Here is a 14223-nt window from a genome sequence, read left to right on the forward strand (position 1 = left end):
AATAAAGGAAGAGTATGTGTCTCAGGGAAGTTAGAATTAAATAAAATAATACGTCTGAAAGCAGTGGTTTTCCACTAGGGACAACCCCTCCCTGACTTGGCAGTGTCTGGAGATCTTTTTGCTTGGAGCTACGGTACATCTGGTGTGTGCTAGGTAGAGGCTAGGGATGCTGCTAAACCTCTCGCAATGTGTAAGGACAGCCTCCCATAACAAAGAATGAATTAATCGGGCCCAAAGTGTCAGTAATGGCACACTTAAGAAACTGGTCTATAACATTTAGGAAAGTGCCTGCCACAGTGAGTATTGCCACCGTGAGTACTGAGAAAGTTGTGAGTTCGCACCGTTCTGATTGATTTCTGTGGCTTGATCCAAGGACCGTACTTCCGTCCTCTGACTCTGTGGGGGCAGAAGTTGCACTTACTATTGAGGTTAGCATTCAGGACTTTTAAATCTCCTTTGAACTGTTGGAGTTGTTATCTTTCGAAAGTCTAAATATCATAGCCTAAAGGTTAGTAAGGAAAGATAAGACTTTAAATATTCTGAAAGGAATTCAGACTAGTCCCATCTGTCCTCAGGGTTCTAGATGGTACCCACCTGAGATGATAGGTTTATAGGAACAGCTTTCCCCCTGGTACCTGTTTTCATTACTTGGTGGGTTAGAAAGTCTTCATGTTCTTTCCTGCAGAGAGCTTGTCCTATCCTTGTCTAGTCTTCGTGTCTTGCCAGATCTGAATTGGGTAGCTCTTTGTGAAACGATTATCTAGGTTTGTACCTCATCTAGGCTTCTTGCTATAGTTCACTTTTTTCCTAATGGTTTGTGTGCCTGAGTGCCATTTGTTTGATGCTTCCTAAGCTATTTAGGACTACTCAGTGTTATTTGGTTAGTGGAGGAGCAGAAGTAGCGTGATCAAGACAAGGTTTCTTCTGGCACCGGTTGAAAATGTTAGGAACATGCTTATCAAAGGTAGGTGTTTTTTCCACATTAGCACTGAGTTTCTTAATTTGGGAGGTACTGCAGGAAGGTCTGCTTCTGAATACTGATCAATTCTGCAATCTTAGAAACATAGCTCTTTTTTGAGAAATTCAGAAAAACTCAGAAAAATTGAAAGACTACAATTAAAGCTTTAAACAAGTTAGATACGGCTAAAATCCTATTTGCCCCTTCTCCTTAGTCACTTTCATGAACGTGGCATCTAAAAACCTTGGTATTTTAAAAATGTACATGGTTCATGTAATGTGCTTTTGTTTTAAAAATTGAATAGTTTTTGAAATTGTCATGGTGACATTTATAAATATAATCCCTACTAGGTCTAACTTGTATTTAATTGCACAGTATGAATCTAAATTTAGATTATTTCCTCCCCCCCCCCCTTTTTTTTATGAGCAAAGCCGTGAACATTTTTATACTTCCCACCTCCTGCACAAGTTCAATAATTTGCCAGGTTATATACTCACAGATTTAATTGCATGATTCATATGCATATTTTGAGGTTTACTGGAAAATGCCACGTTGCTTTGCAAAGCATCTGCTGATTGCTTTTTCAGTAATGGTGTATGAATACTGTCTCCCCTGTTTTCTCCCCATCACTTAATACTATCATACATTTTAATTTCTACAAAGCAGGTGAATGTGAACTAATCTGTTGTGATAATACATTTTCAAATTACCCCTGATGTTTAATTTCTTTTTATAAGTTTCTTGGCCATCTCAGTTTTTCTTCTGTAGTTGCATGTCCCTTTCCTTTCCCTAGTTTTCTACTGGATTTTTCTTTGATCTGTGGTTATTTTTATGTTCTCTGTAGAAATCCTTTGTTGTGCATACATTGAAATTTCTCAGTCTGTTACTTGTCTTTTAACCTTGTTTATAATGTAGCTTATTCTTCAGAATAGTAGGACTTGAACGAGAGGTGGAGGAGGTCTTAAAGGTCTTAAATGCAGTTCCATTTATTTAAGGAACTACACCCAGTATTTTTTTTATCAATAAGAAACTCATGGTTTAATGATCTTTGCCTTTTTGTACTCTTCAAACACATAGAAGTGATTGAGAAGGAATCATTCTGCATCAACCTTGGGTGGTTTAAGGATCTGTTTAACTGAAGAACGTATGTATGTGTGGCGGGGATAGCAATACCAGTTAGAGTTGAAGAGTGTAGATTCCATAATTCATACTGTGGGGCTGATGGATAACATATGTGTACACACTTGGGCTAAGACTTTCTATAAATGAGGATAATTTGTCTTAGAGGGTTTTTGTAGGGATTTAGAGGGCAATTTTTGCCCATGCCTGATGCGTAAGTGCTCCATAAATATCAGCTTTTATATCATTGGTAGAATGTAGTCTGGAAATAAGTTTTAAGGAGTTCCAGTGTAGATTGCTTTGTTTTTACCAGATTTTTCTATCATCAACACAAAAAAACCATCCTCTGCCAAGCAGTTCAGCCATTTTGTTAAGTGTTTAGGAAAGTAAACACTACCCAAAGCCTGAAATGGCAGCTCTCGGGCAGAGAACCCACAGGCTTTCTAACTGACATGTTGCTGTGCTGCCCTCTTGTGGCCATGTGGGAAACGGTAATAAATTAAAACTGGAACAAGAGCTATTCCAGTGCTGCTTGCTCTCAAAGTCCAGTTGTGAAATACACTTCACACTACATTTCTGCCACCTTCAAAAAGGATTTTGAAGAGCTACCAAATCCACTTCTATCTACAAGTGAGAAGTGTTAAGCTTTTTTTCATAAACATTTATTTCCTATTAGAATCTAAAATCACAGTTTTTTTTTTTTTTTTTTGTTTTTTTTAATTAACGTTTATTTATTTTTGAGACAGAGAGAGACAGAGCATGAACGGGGGAGGGGCAGAGAGAGAGGGAGACACAGAATCGGAAGCAGGCTCCAGGCTCTGAGCCATCAGCCCAGGGATCGACGCGGGGCTCGAACTTACGGATCGCGAGATCGTGACCTGAGCTGAAGTCGGAGGGCGCCCCTAAAATCACAGTTTTAACGAAAGTCCCTTTCATTATTTTTGCACTGATTTTCCCGTGTCGTGATTGTTCCATGAAAAATTACAAGACTTGTTTGCAAATTAGGTTTGGAGTAACTTTAAGATACACTTACTTTTCATGAGGATTTTGTATATGTGGTAGATTCTTGAGTACTCCTTTTTTTTATTTTAGGGCACGAGTGGGAAAGGGGAAGAGGGGGAGAGGTAGAGAATCTTAAGCAGGCTTCATGCTCAGCCTGGAGACTGATGTGGGTTTGGACCCTGTGACCCTGGGATCATGACCTGAGCTGAGGTCAACAGTCGGATGCTCAATTGACTGAGCCACCCAGGAACCCCCAGAATATTCCATTTTTAATTGCTTTATCCCTATTAATGCCTTTGAAATCTGTTCATTTTATTACTTTATTTGTTTAGGTGAAAGCCTGATTAAAGGTCTCCTCTCCTACTAACTCAGTTGGACCCCGGTACATCAGCATCATAAGCTACAATTTAGTATTGACAGTTATTTTGTATTATAGTTCGGCATTAATAGCAAGTCTGCGTAATATTTAATCTTGCCTTTGGAGGGAATAACTAGACTGTCAGTGTTTATAATTTTTGTTTCTTAAATATTCTTTTTTTAAAAAATACTCCTTTTTCAACATTTAGGAGCTTATGCTCCTAGGAAAGAAGTATGCAAATTAATTGAGTTGTACCTTTATTAAGACTCTTTTTCTTGTAAAGGTAATATCATTTTTTTTCCAGTTTTATTGAGAAACAGTTGGTATATGTCACTGTGTAAGTTTAAGGCATACAGCATGGTGTTTTAATTCACATATACTGTAAAATGATTATCACAGTGGGTTTGGCTAACATCCCATCTTCTTATACCGGTATAGTAAAAAAAAAAAAAAAAAAAAATTCTTGTAGTGAGAACTTGTAGGATTTACTCGCAACAACTTTCAGATAAATCCTACAGCAGTGTTAGCTATAGTCATCTGGTATATTATGTCCCTATTACTTACCTATCTCATAACTAGAAATTTGCACCTTTTTGGAAAGACCTTCCTCCAGTTCTCCCTCCTCTCAGTGCATCCAGCAACTATGAGTCTAATCTCTTTTTTCCTATGAGATTTTTTTTTTTTAACGTTTGTTTATTTTTGAGAGAGAACGTGAGTGGGGGAGGTGCAGTGAGAGAAGGGGATGGAGGACCCAAAGCGGGCTCTGCACTGACAGCAGAGCGCCTGAAGTGGGGCTGGTACCCATGAGCCATGAGATCGTGACCTGAGCCGAAGTCAGGTGTTTAATTGACTGAGCCACCCAGTCAGGCACCCCCTATGAGTTTATTTTATTTACTTTTTAGTTACTTTAGATTCCACGTGTGAGACTACACGGTATTTCTTTTTCTTAGATTGTTTCCATGTTTTGGTTATTGTAAATGCTGTCATGAACATGGAGGTGCAGGTATATCTTTTTGAGTTAGTGTTTTGGTTTCCTTTGGATATATTCCCAGAAGTGGGATTACTGGGTCATATGGTAGTTCTATTTTTAATTTTTTTGAGTATCCTCTGTGCTGTTTTCCATAGGGACTGTACCAATTTACAATTTCACCAGCAGTGGACAAGGATTCCCTTTTCTCAGTGTCCTCGTCAACACTTGTTACCTCTTTTTGTTGATGGCCATTCTGAACTCGTGTGAGGTGACGTCTCATTGTGGCTCTTAACATGCATTTCCCTACTGAGTAGTGATGTTGAGCACCTTTTCATGTACCTGTTGGGTTTTTGTATATCTTTGGAGAGATGTCTGTTGAGGTCCTTTACTCATTTTTAATTTCTTAAATAGTTTCTTTTTTTGCTATTGAGTTAGAGGAGTTCTTTGTATATTTTGGATGTTAACTCCTTATCAGATATATTATTTGCAAATATTTTTTTCCCATTCGGTAGGTTGTCTTTCACTTTGTTGATGGTTTCTTTTGCTGTGCAGAAGATAATTTATTTAGTTTTAAATGTTTGAGAGTGCGTGTGAGCGCATACACAAAGGGGAGGGTCAGAGAGAGAGGGAGAGAGAGAATCTCAGGCATTGTGGGGCTCCATCTCATGACCCTGGGATCATGACCTGAGCCAAAAGCAAGAATTGGATGCTTAATAGACTGTGAATCACCCAGGTGCCACCCAGTCACTTGTATATTTTTTATTTTGTTGCTTGTGCTTTAGGTGTCATATCCAAAAAATTATTACCAACATTACTGTCAAGCAGCTTTATTTCTGTTTTCTTCTGGGAGTTTCATGGTTTTAGGTCTTAAATTTATGGTTTTAGTTTATGTTTTGTATTAATTTTTGTTGAGTCGTGTAGCATATGGGTCCAATTTGATTCTTTTACATATGAATATCTAGTTATCCCAGTACCATTTATTGAAGAGAGGGTCTGTTCTCCCTTCATTTTTTTTTTGCTTTTTTTTTTTTTTGGCTTTCTTGTCAAATATTAGTTGATTGTGTATGCTTGGGTTTATTTCTGGGCTCTCACATTCTGTTCCGTTGGTCTGTTTGTCTGTTTAATGCCAGTATCCTGTTTTGATGCCTATAGCTTTATAATTTGAAATCAGGAAGTGTGATGCCTCCAACTTTATTCTTCTTTCTCAAGATTTTTAAAAAATTTTGTATTTATTTTTGGCTCTTTGGGGTCTTTTGTGGTTTCATATAAATTTTACAATTGCTTTTTCTCTTTCTGTAAAAAATGCCATGGGAATCTCGATAGGGATTGTATTGACTCTGTAGATGGTTTTTGATAATACTGACATTTTAACAGTATTCTTCCAAGTTATGAATACCAAATATTTTTCTTTTTTTTTTTAAAGATTTTATTTTTAAGTAATTTCTACATCCAATGTGGGGCTCGAATATATAACCTCAAGATCAAGGGTCACATGCTCCACTGGCTAAGCCAGCCAGGTGCCCACCATTTGTGTAGTCTTTTATTCTTTTCATTAATGTCTTGCAGTTTTCAGAATAGAGATCTTTAACCTACACAGTTAAATGTGTTCCTAAGTACTTTATTGTTGGTGATGCTATTGTAAGTGGGATCGATTTTCTTTTTTCAGAAAATTCATTTTTAGTGTATAAAAATAGGACTTATTTTTGTAGGTTAATTTTGTATCCTGCAACTTTAATGAATTCATTGATTAGACCCAACAACCTTTTGGTTGAGACTTTAGGATTTTCTCCATGTAAAATCATGCCATCTGCAAATAGAAGCAATTTCACTTCTTTTTCAGTTACTTTATATTTCCTTTTGTTGCCTGATTGTTCTAGGTAGGACTTAAAGTACTGTGTTGAGGAGGAGCAGTGAGAGTGGGCACACTTGACTTGTGCCTGATCTTTTAGGAAAAGCTTTCTGCCTTTTCAGTGACATTGAATATGATGTTAGCCTTTTTTTTTAAAAAAACACCTTTTTTCCCTAAATATTATTTTAAGTCTGCTAAATATGACTTTCTGGTTTCAAAAATAATTTAAAAAACACTTAGTCTTTCTTTCAAATCTGTAGCTCATTTTGTGTAGGATTGGGGTACTAGTATCTCTTGCCTTGCATTTGATTCTTTTGTCTGGATATATTATGAGACATTTAAGTGTTAAAAAGACTGATACTTATATAATGAGCAACTATGAACTCACCACTCAGCTTCAGTCATGTAACATCACCAATATTATTCTGTGATCACATCTGTCTCCCTCAGCCCCCAGAGGTAAGTGCAATTGTGAATTTGGTGTTTGTTTCTTTGGAGGTTTGGTTTTTCATGCTTACTTGATTTTTTTTTTTTTTTGAAATTACACAAGTAGTTGATGGTTTCCATTAATATACTTGAAATAACTCATCCAACAGAGTAAACCGCTCTTTAAATTTTTTTTTTTAACGTTTATTTGTTTTTGAGACAGAGAGAGACAGAGCATGAACGGGGGAGGGTCAGAGAGAGGGAGACACAGAATCTGAAACAGGCTCCAGGCTTTGAGCTGTCAGCACAGAGCCCGACGCGGGGCTCGAATTCACGGACCGCGAGATCATGACCTGAGCCGAAGTCGGCCGCTTAACCGACTGAGCCACCCAGGCGCCCCAACGTTTATTTATTTTTGAGACAGAGACCGAGCATGAGTGGGGGAGGGTCAGAGAGAGAGAGGGAGACACAGAATCTGAAACAGGCCCCAGGCTCTGCACTGTCAGCTCAGAGCTCTACAAGGGGCTCGAACTCATGGAGCATGAGATCATGACCTGAGCCAAAGTTGGACACTTAACCGGCTGAGCCACCCAGGCGCCCCCATGAATAAACCACTCTTAACAACATAGGTGGTGGTTTTTTCTTTCTTAAAAGGTATTGTGTGCACTGTTACATTTCTAGAGGTCGCTTCCCTCCACAAACACAAATGTACAGCTGCAGAAGGCATATACTAGGATAGGTATATTTTATTAGTTACGGTGAACATTTTGGAAATGTAAATATTCTACTCAGAAATATAGAAATATGGAAGTATATCAAGGATATCTGTGGCTTGTTGGTTAAGAGAACAATTTAAAAATAGTCTAAATGTCCCACTAATTGGGGACAGATTAAATAAAAGTAGAGTTTTCATAGTAACTGGGGCAATTTAAAGGGAGTGATGTAGCGTACATATACACATACCCCGTTGTGGGTGTTGGTTTGGGACGTTTCCATCACATCTGCAGTGATTCTTGCTTTTCAGCACAAAATGCTAACTGGACTATTAGCATTGGACTATTCTAGTTATCTTCAGCAGATGAATGCTATTTGTGACTTCCTGTGTCTTTAAAATTGGGAGTTGAATATTTTCTGTCTGGTTGTTGTTGGAATGTTTTGTGTTTCATGGCACTATATGGATCATACTAAGGTCTTGTGACAATTTTAGTTGGTGGTGATTGCCAAAATGAGATTTCAGCCTTAATCCCTTGTCTGGAGATACTATGCATTACAGTAATTAAAAAAACTATTCATTTCAAGTGTTTCAAAACGGTTGCATATTCTAGCAAAGTCAGTAAGTCCGCCTTTCCATTCTGTTCTCTAGCATGCATACTAGGCACAGCAAACGTCAAAGAAGACAGTTTAGCTCTCACATCTGTTAGGAAGGTCAACAAGTGACCAAATTACTTGCATAGGATGGGACAAATGGGGAGGCAAAGAGGCACGGATGTTAACAACTGGGGCTTTGGAGTCTATCCCCTAGGCTGGGATGTGTCATTGCTAAAAGTAACGAGAGCCGGGGTGCCTGGGTGGCTCAGTCTGTTGAGTGACCGACTTCAGCTCAGGTCATGATCTCACGGTTTGTGAGTTCGAGCCCCGCGTCGGGCTCTGTGCTGACAGCTCGGAGCCTGGAGCCTGCTTCCGATTCTGGGTCTCCCACTCTCTCTGCCCCTCCCACTCTCATGCTCTGTCTCTGTCTCAGAAGTAAATAAACATTAAAAAAAAAATAATAAAAGTAACGAGAGCCAGTGGTTGACGCGCAGACTGAAATGAGGCTGCCTCCTTGAGTGGCCTATGGGAGTAACTGCTCTGGCACAGTTGCTGTGGCAGAGTATTATGGAAGACTTAAAAGGTGCTGAGTTTAGGAATGGCGAGGGCACAAAGGATGTTTTCCTAGAGAAGGTAATACCTGAGGCTTTAAGAATTGGAGTGGTGTTTGTCACAAGCAGAGATTGGAGGTGAGCGATCCTAGGGCTCATTCTGTACTCAGTGGTTCAGTAAGGCTGGGGCAGTGGGGGGGAGGGGGAGGGGGAGGAATGGTTAGGCATTGAGTCCTGAGAACTTGACAGGTGGAGGCCAGGTTTCATCCGGCATGCTGAGACGTGATGGTTCCAGCATCAGGCCCAGGGTGGGTGAGGGGAGGTGGCCAGCTGACTCCTCACCCTCCAGGCCTCTCTAAGCACTCAGGGCTTTGGCTGTGTAAGTGCAACCTCCAGGTATGTTCCTAATTCCCCTTCTAAGTGAAAAGTGATTTCTTTATAAACTCCTTGTAAGGAAATTCTGGAGCTGCCTCTGGACGTTTAAAACTGTGAGCAGATGGTGGAGGCAAAAGTAATAACGTTTCCAGCTACTGCCATGGATTGTATGGTTCTGACTCACTAATAATGAGCACTAGCTGGGAAGAACTTTGTGTTAGAAGGGAAATGTGAAATTGTGAAATTCTGAAAAGTCTAATGTTTGGATAAGGCCCCGACATTTATAGAGTGCTGCTGTCATAGGTGCCATTTGTCATAGCTGTCTCATGACCTTACAGAGGATGGCACAGGTTAAAAAGTGGCATAGGCTGAGATAGGCTCGAGGACTGAGACCCGAGCTGTGGATGCTGCAGCCTGCACTTTTTAACTATACTGTCCAGCCTTCCTCTTTGTTTTCTTTGCCTGGTGGACTGCCTTATGCTTGGTCACAGGTGGAGGATAAGTGACTTCAGATGCTTTAGTCAGCTGGATCAGTCCGCCTTTACTGTTCAAAGGGCCAAGGAGTTAGTATGATGAGGCCTTGGAAGTGTGAATCACCTGTTAACAGGGATGCCTAGCTAGTTTTGGACATTGTATAACATGGAAAGGGTTTACTTTTTGAGTCTCTTAACGTTTTGAACCCTTGTGGTCAAATAGAATATGGACATTAGAGCCAGACTTGGGGGTTGGGATCCTTGCCCATCTCAGTTTTCTCATCCCTCACGTGGGGATAAAAATTCCCAATAGGGTGTTCTGGGAAATAAGCAAAATAATACATGTAAAGTACTTAGAGTAAGGCCAGGCACCTATTAGATGATTAGGTAATTAATACATGGTTTTTCCTTTCTTTTCCCCTCCCCAGGCTAGGACACCTCCCCCCCTCACTGACTGCATCATCTTAACTCAAAGGCGCCTTTGCTGTAATGCACTTACTGTGGATCATGTGGGATTTTGGAGGGTCAATCCCAGTTCCCAGTGTACTGCCCTGGTCATTGTGTGGACACGTTTGTCAATTGATAGGCCCTAATTTCTAGTTGGGAAGATACAGTGGGTGTAAATACGAAGCCTCTCTTCTTTAACCTTTTGGGCTTCATGCCGCGTGCCCTTTATCTCCTGGTTGCTGAACTCAAGGCCCTTTGGGTTAAGTTACAGTTACTCTAGCTTCTGGGTTGCTGCTAGCCTCCCCTCCTATGCTTTAGCTCTAAGCAGAAGAGTTGAACTGGCCACCTTTTTCTGGAGTCCATCCAGTTGAGGGCTTTTCCTTTATTTATTTATTTTTATTTTTTAAAATATAATTTATTGTCAAATTGGATAACATGCAGTGTTTACAATGTGCTCTTGGTTTTGGGGGTAGATTCCTGTGGTTCATTGCTTGTATACAACACCCAGTGCTCATTCCAACAGGTGCCCTCCTCAATGCCCATTACTCATTTTTCCCTCTTTCCCACCCCCCATCAACCCTCAGTTTTTTCTCTGCATTTAAGAGTCTCTTATGGTTTGCCTCCCTCCCTCTCTGTAACTATTTTTTCCCCCTTCCCTTCCCCCATGGTCTTCTGTTAAGTTTCTCAAGATCCACATGAGTGAAACATATGATATCTGACTTTCTCTACCTGACTTATTTCACTTAGCGTAATACCCTCCAGTTCCATCCACGTTGCTGCAAATGGCCAGATTTCATTCCTTCTCATTGTAGGGCTTTCCCTTTAAAGTGGCTTCACTGCTACCAGTGTGCCCCTGAATTGCTTTTTTACTGTTCGAAAATGGGCAGGGTATGTAGCCTCCTCGGCTTCCAGGATTGATACTCAGTCTTCCACAGCCTCTGGTGTTTGTGTTTTGTAGCTTCTGCTGTCATCTGCCTACTTAGGTCCCTCCCTCCTGAGGGGTGTTTGGAATGAGGAAGGGGTGGCATGTGTGGTAGCCCATAGCAGTCTTTATTTGTTTACGCTTTCACATCAGACTCAGAGTGCTCTTTTTGTTTATTTTTTTTCTGCTATCAGCTCTGGAACTCACTGCTGGAGATTCCCAGGCAGGACCTCTGGTTGGGGTTAGTGGGTGTGTTTTCAATACAACTCCCCAAATTTGCACCTATTGTTGATAACCAGTGATTAGATAATTGCATCCAGATTGCATTCTTACTCTTTGGGGAACTTCGCTTTGGTTTTGTTTTGTTCTGTGTTGATTTTTTCTTTGAGTGTGGGGAATATTTGTCTTGAGGACGGAAAGACTGATACTGAACAAATAAGACTTAGTGGATCCTGACAGATTGACCTGGTTTCAAATTCTGCTTGTGTCATCTTGGGATACTTGCTTAATTATTTCTGAGTTTTAGTTTTTCCTTACCTGTCATTAAGGTTTCATTTTTCAGTTTTTCCTCATATGAGTGAAGGAGAAAATAACATGCCCTTTTTGAGTTTAGTAAAAGAGCTAATTTATATAAATTAAGTGGTATATGGCATCATCTAAGCACTCAGGAAATGGTCGCTGCTAGGAATGTTTGGAACGATAATGACATTATTGGCAATATAAGAATGTAAAAGTGAATTTGAAGATTTTGATTGTGTATTACTAGAATTACTCTCAGCTGTCATTTTACCCCTTTTTAAAAAAGATTTATGTGGAATTTTTAAAAAACAGATTTATGTGGCAGTTCTTATATCTTGTACTTTTTTTTTTTTTTTAATTAAGTCACTCAGCATCTGAAGAGGCTTCGGGTTCAGACTCAGGCAGCCAGTCGGAGAGTGAGCAGGGCAGCGATCCAGGAAGTGGACATGGCAGTGAGTCAAATAGCAGTTCTGAATCTTCAGAGAGCCAGTCGGAATCTGAAAGTGAGTCGGCGGGTTCCAAATCCCAGCCAGTCCTTCCAGAAGCCAAAGAGAAGCCAGCCTCTAAGAAGGAACGGATAGCTGATGTGAAGAAGGTATCTACTTTGCTATACAGTGAAAATGTGCTGCTGGCTAGGACCAGCAAGCAGAACTTTATTTCACATGGAAAACTCACTAGTGTATTCGGATAATGAAAACTACCACCACCTTTTGTAATATACTGTCTGTGGATATAAAGATTGCTTTCTGTTCTACTCTTTGAATATAGTAGACACAGGGCCATAAGGGAAATAATTACACGAACCATCAAATTACAGGGCAAAAAGACAAATTTTTATAGTTTCGGTTTTTAACATTTAAAAAAGGTAATAGTACCGAACACTACAGAGTGAATTACTGACAGATTATGGAATGTAGTTGTGGAGCTTAGTTATGGATAATAACAGTTCAAGAATAAGGGCAATTTTTCTTCTCTGAAGGATGGAAGGAAGATACTTCTCACAGGAAAAAAAGTTACTTGCATCTAGGCAATATAGATTTTGTTTGCTTAACGGAGGAGTCTTGTAGCAAAGAATGCAAAAAGGCAAAAATTGAAGTGCATAGTGTCTTCTCATTGATGCACAAACTGGGATGCGTTCCTTTTGGGGAAAAATTAATGACTTGGCCTAATTAGTCACAAGAGCACAGCTTATCTTTTAAAATTCCATTTTGAGACAGTTAGGTGTAAATCACTGAAAATGCAAAAGAATATTCTTTTAGAAACTTAAAAGATGTCCTAATGAAAGTTTTATGCTAAATCAGTTTTTATTACTCTTAAGACAGAAATCTTCGTCTGAGCACTCAGATTTTGGTAGTAGTACGAATAACTTTAAATTACCTGCAGGTTCTACAGAATAGCTTTGATAGATGCTTCAACAGATGAAGCATCTGAAGCCGTTAGGGATAAGAAAATGAAAGCTGTCCTTGCTAATTCAGTCATCACCAGTGACTTAGACACTCAAGTATTGCACCTTGTCTACCTGCTCAGTGTGTCAGTGAACCTTTGACAAGTGGAAATGCAAAAACACCCTGCATGTAGATTACCACTGAAAGATTTTGCTCTGAGTATCACTAAACTCAGAAACTTACTCTCCAGGCTTGTAGCAGAAGGCTTTGCTTGGCAATCTTCAGAGGATAATGTCTGAGCCTGGTTTCCTCTACATCTAGACTGGGTATTTTTTTCAGAACACCACAACACACTTTTGAAGAAAGTATAATGGATAGAAAACATCTGAATATAACTTTCTTCTGTGCAGTGAGGAATTCTTTACTTGAAAAGGTAAAAGGAAACCATGGAAACTGTGACTTACATAGTGTTTAAAACTTCACTGAAATCTAGTTGACCGGGATTCTCAGCTGTTAACTATAAGACCGTGTGTATGAGTGTGTGTGTGTGTGTGTGTGTGTGTGTGTGTATATATATAATTTTTTTTAACCTTATATAAGTAGATAAAAGGGAATTAAGAAAGGAGAAATTATTACTAAGACTGAATTTCAAAATACAAGTAAAGTTTCAGACAGAAATATTAAAATACATTTTAGTTTAAAACTTTTTGAGGGAGAGTGTGTGTGCACGTGCGAGTTGGGTAGTGGGTAGAGGGAGGGGGGAAGGTCTTGAGCAGGTTCTGTGTTCTGCTCAGAGCCTGACGCTGGGTTGCATTTCAGGATCTTGAGATCATGAGCTGAGTCAAAATCAAGAGTTGGACACTTCCTGAGTCACCCAGGTGCTCCTAAAATACACTTTCAAAGTTAAGGCAATAAATTCCAAAAACTTAATAAGGTTAACAGGTAGATGGATGTACTAACTAGGTAGAATGATTGGATCGTGACTTTTTTTTTTTCAGTTTACTTACTTAGTTTTGAGAGAGGGAATAAGCAGGAGAGGGAGAGAGAGAGAGAATCCCAAGCAGGCTCTGCACTCTCAGTGCCGACCCTGATGCAGGACTCACCTCCAAACCATGAGCTCATGACCTAAGGTGAAATCAAGAGTCGGACGCTTAGCTGACCAGGCCACCCAGGCATCCTGATCAGATTGTGACTTTAATGATGCTATTCTAAAATGAGAACTTCTGAGGAAGGTTCTTTGTTTTCTGTATACGTCGCAGTTGTTTTTTTTTTATTTTTTTTTATTGAAGACTTGAATTAGATATCATAGCCTTCAAAAGGACAAAGATGAGCTCAGGATGATTTTAGTATGTGTGCATTACAGTATATCCTGTAATATAGTCTCAGCAGTTGAGCCTGAATGCCTAATATTTTAAAATGATAAAACTAACTGGTACAGTGACACTTAAATGATTTAGCTACCCCAGTTAATAAAAGCTCCTTAAATACCTGTGTTGAGTAATTTTGTACCTTTAGCAGAAGTCCAAAAAGGGGTAAGAGTTGGGGTTGGGGTCAGGGTCAG

General features: G+C 39.6%; 1 protein-coding gene across 6 annotated transcripts in view; it reads left to right on the forward strand.

Moving 5' to 3' along the window:
- CHD2 (chromodomain helicase DNA binding protein 2) overlaps positions 1–14223 on the forward strand; it is a 122718-nt gene that overhangs the window by 11323 nt on the left and 97172 nt on the right. For all 6 annotated transcript variants that reach the window (XR_002083010.2, XM_019460161.2, XM_019460165.2 and 3 more), the window contains one exon: positions 11641–11872. Coding sequence is in view for 5 of the 6 variants with exons in the window: in XM_019460161.2 (XP_019315706.1) it covers positions 11641–11872 (232 nt within the window). In the remaining variant the exon portion in view is untranslated. The remainder of the gene's footprint in view (positions 1–11640; positions 11873–14223) is intronic.

The sequence above is a fragment of the Panthera pardus genome, unplaced genomic scaffold (assembly GCF_024362965.1).
Source record: "Panthera pardus isolate Hobbes unplaced genomic scaffold, ASM2436296v1 HiC_scaffold_24, whole genome shotgun sequence".
In the NCBI taxonomy this organism is placed as follows: domain Eukaryota; kingdom Metazoa; phylum Chordata; class Mammalia; order Carnivora; family Felidae; genus Panthera; species Panthera pardus.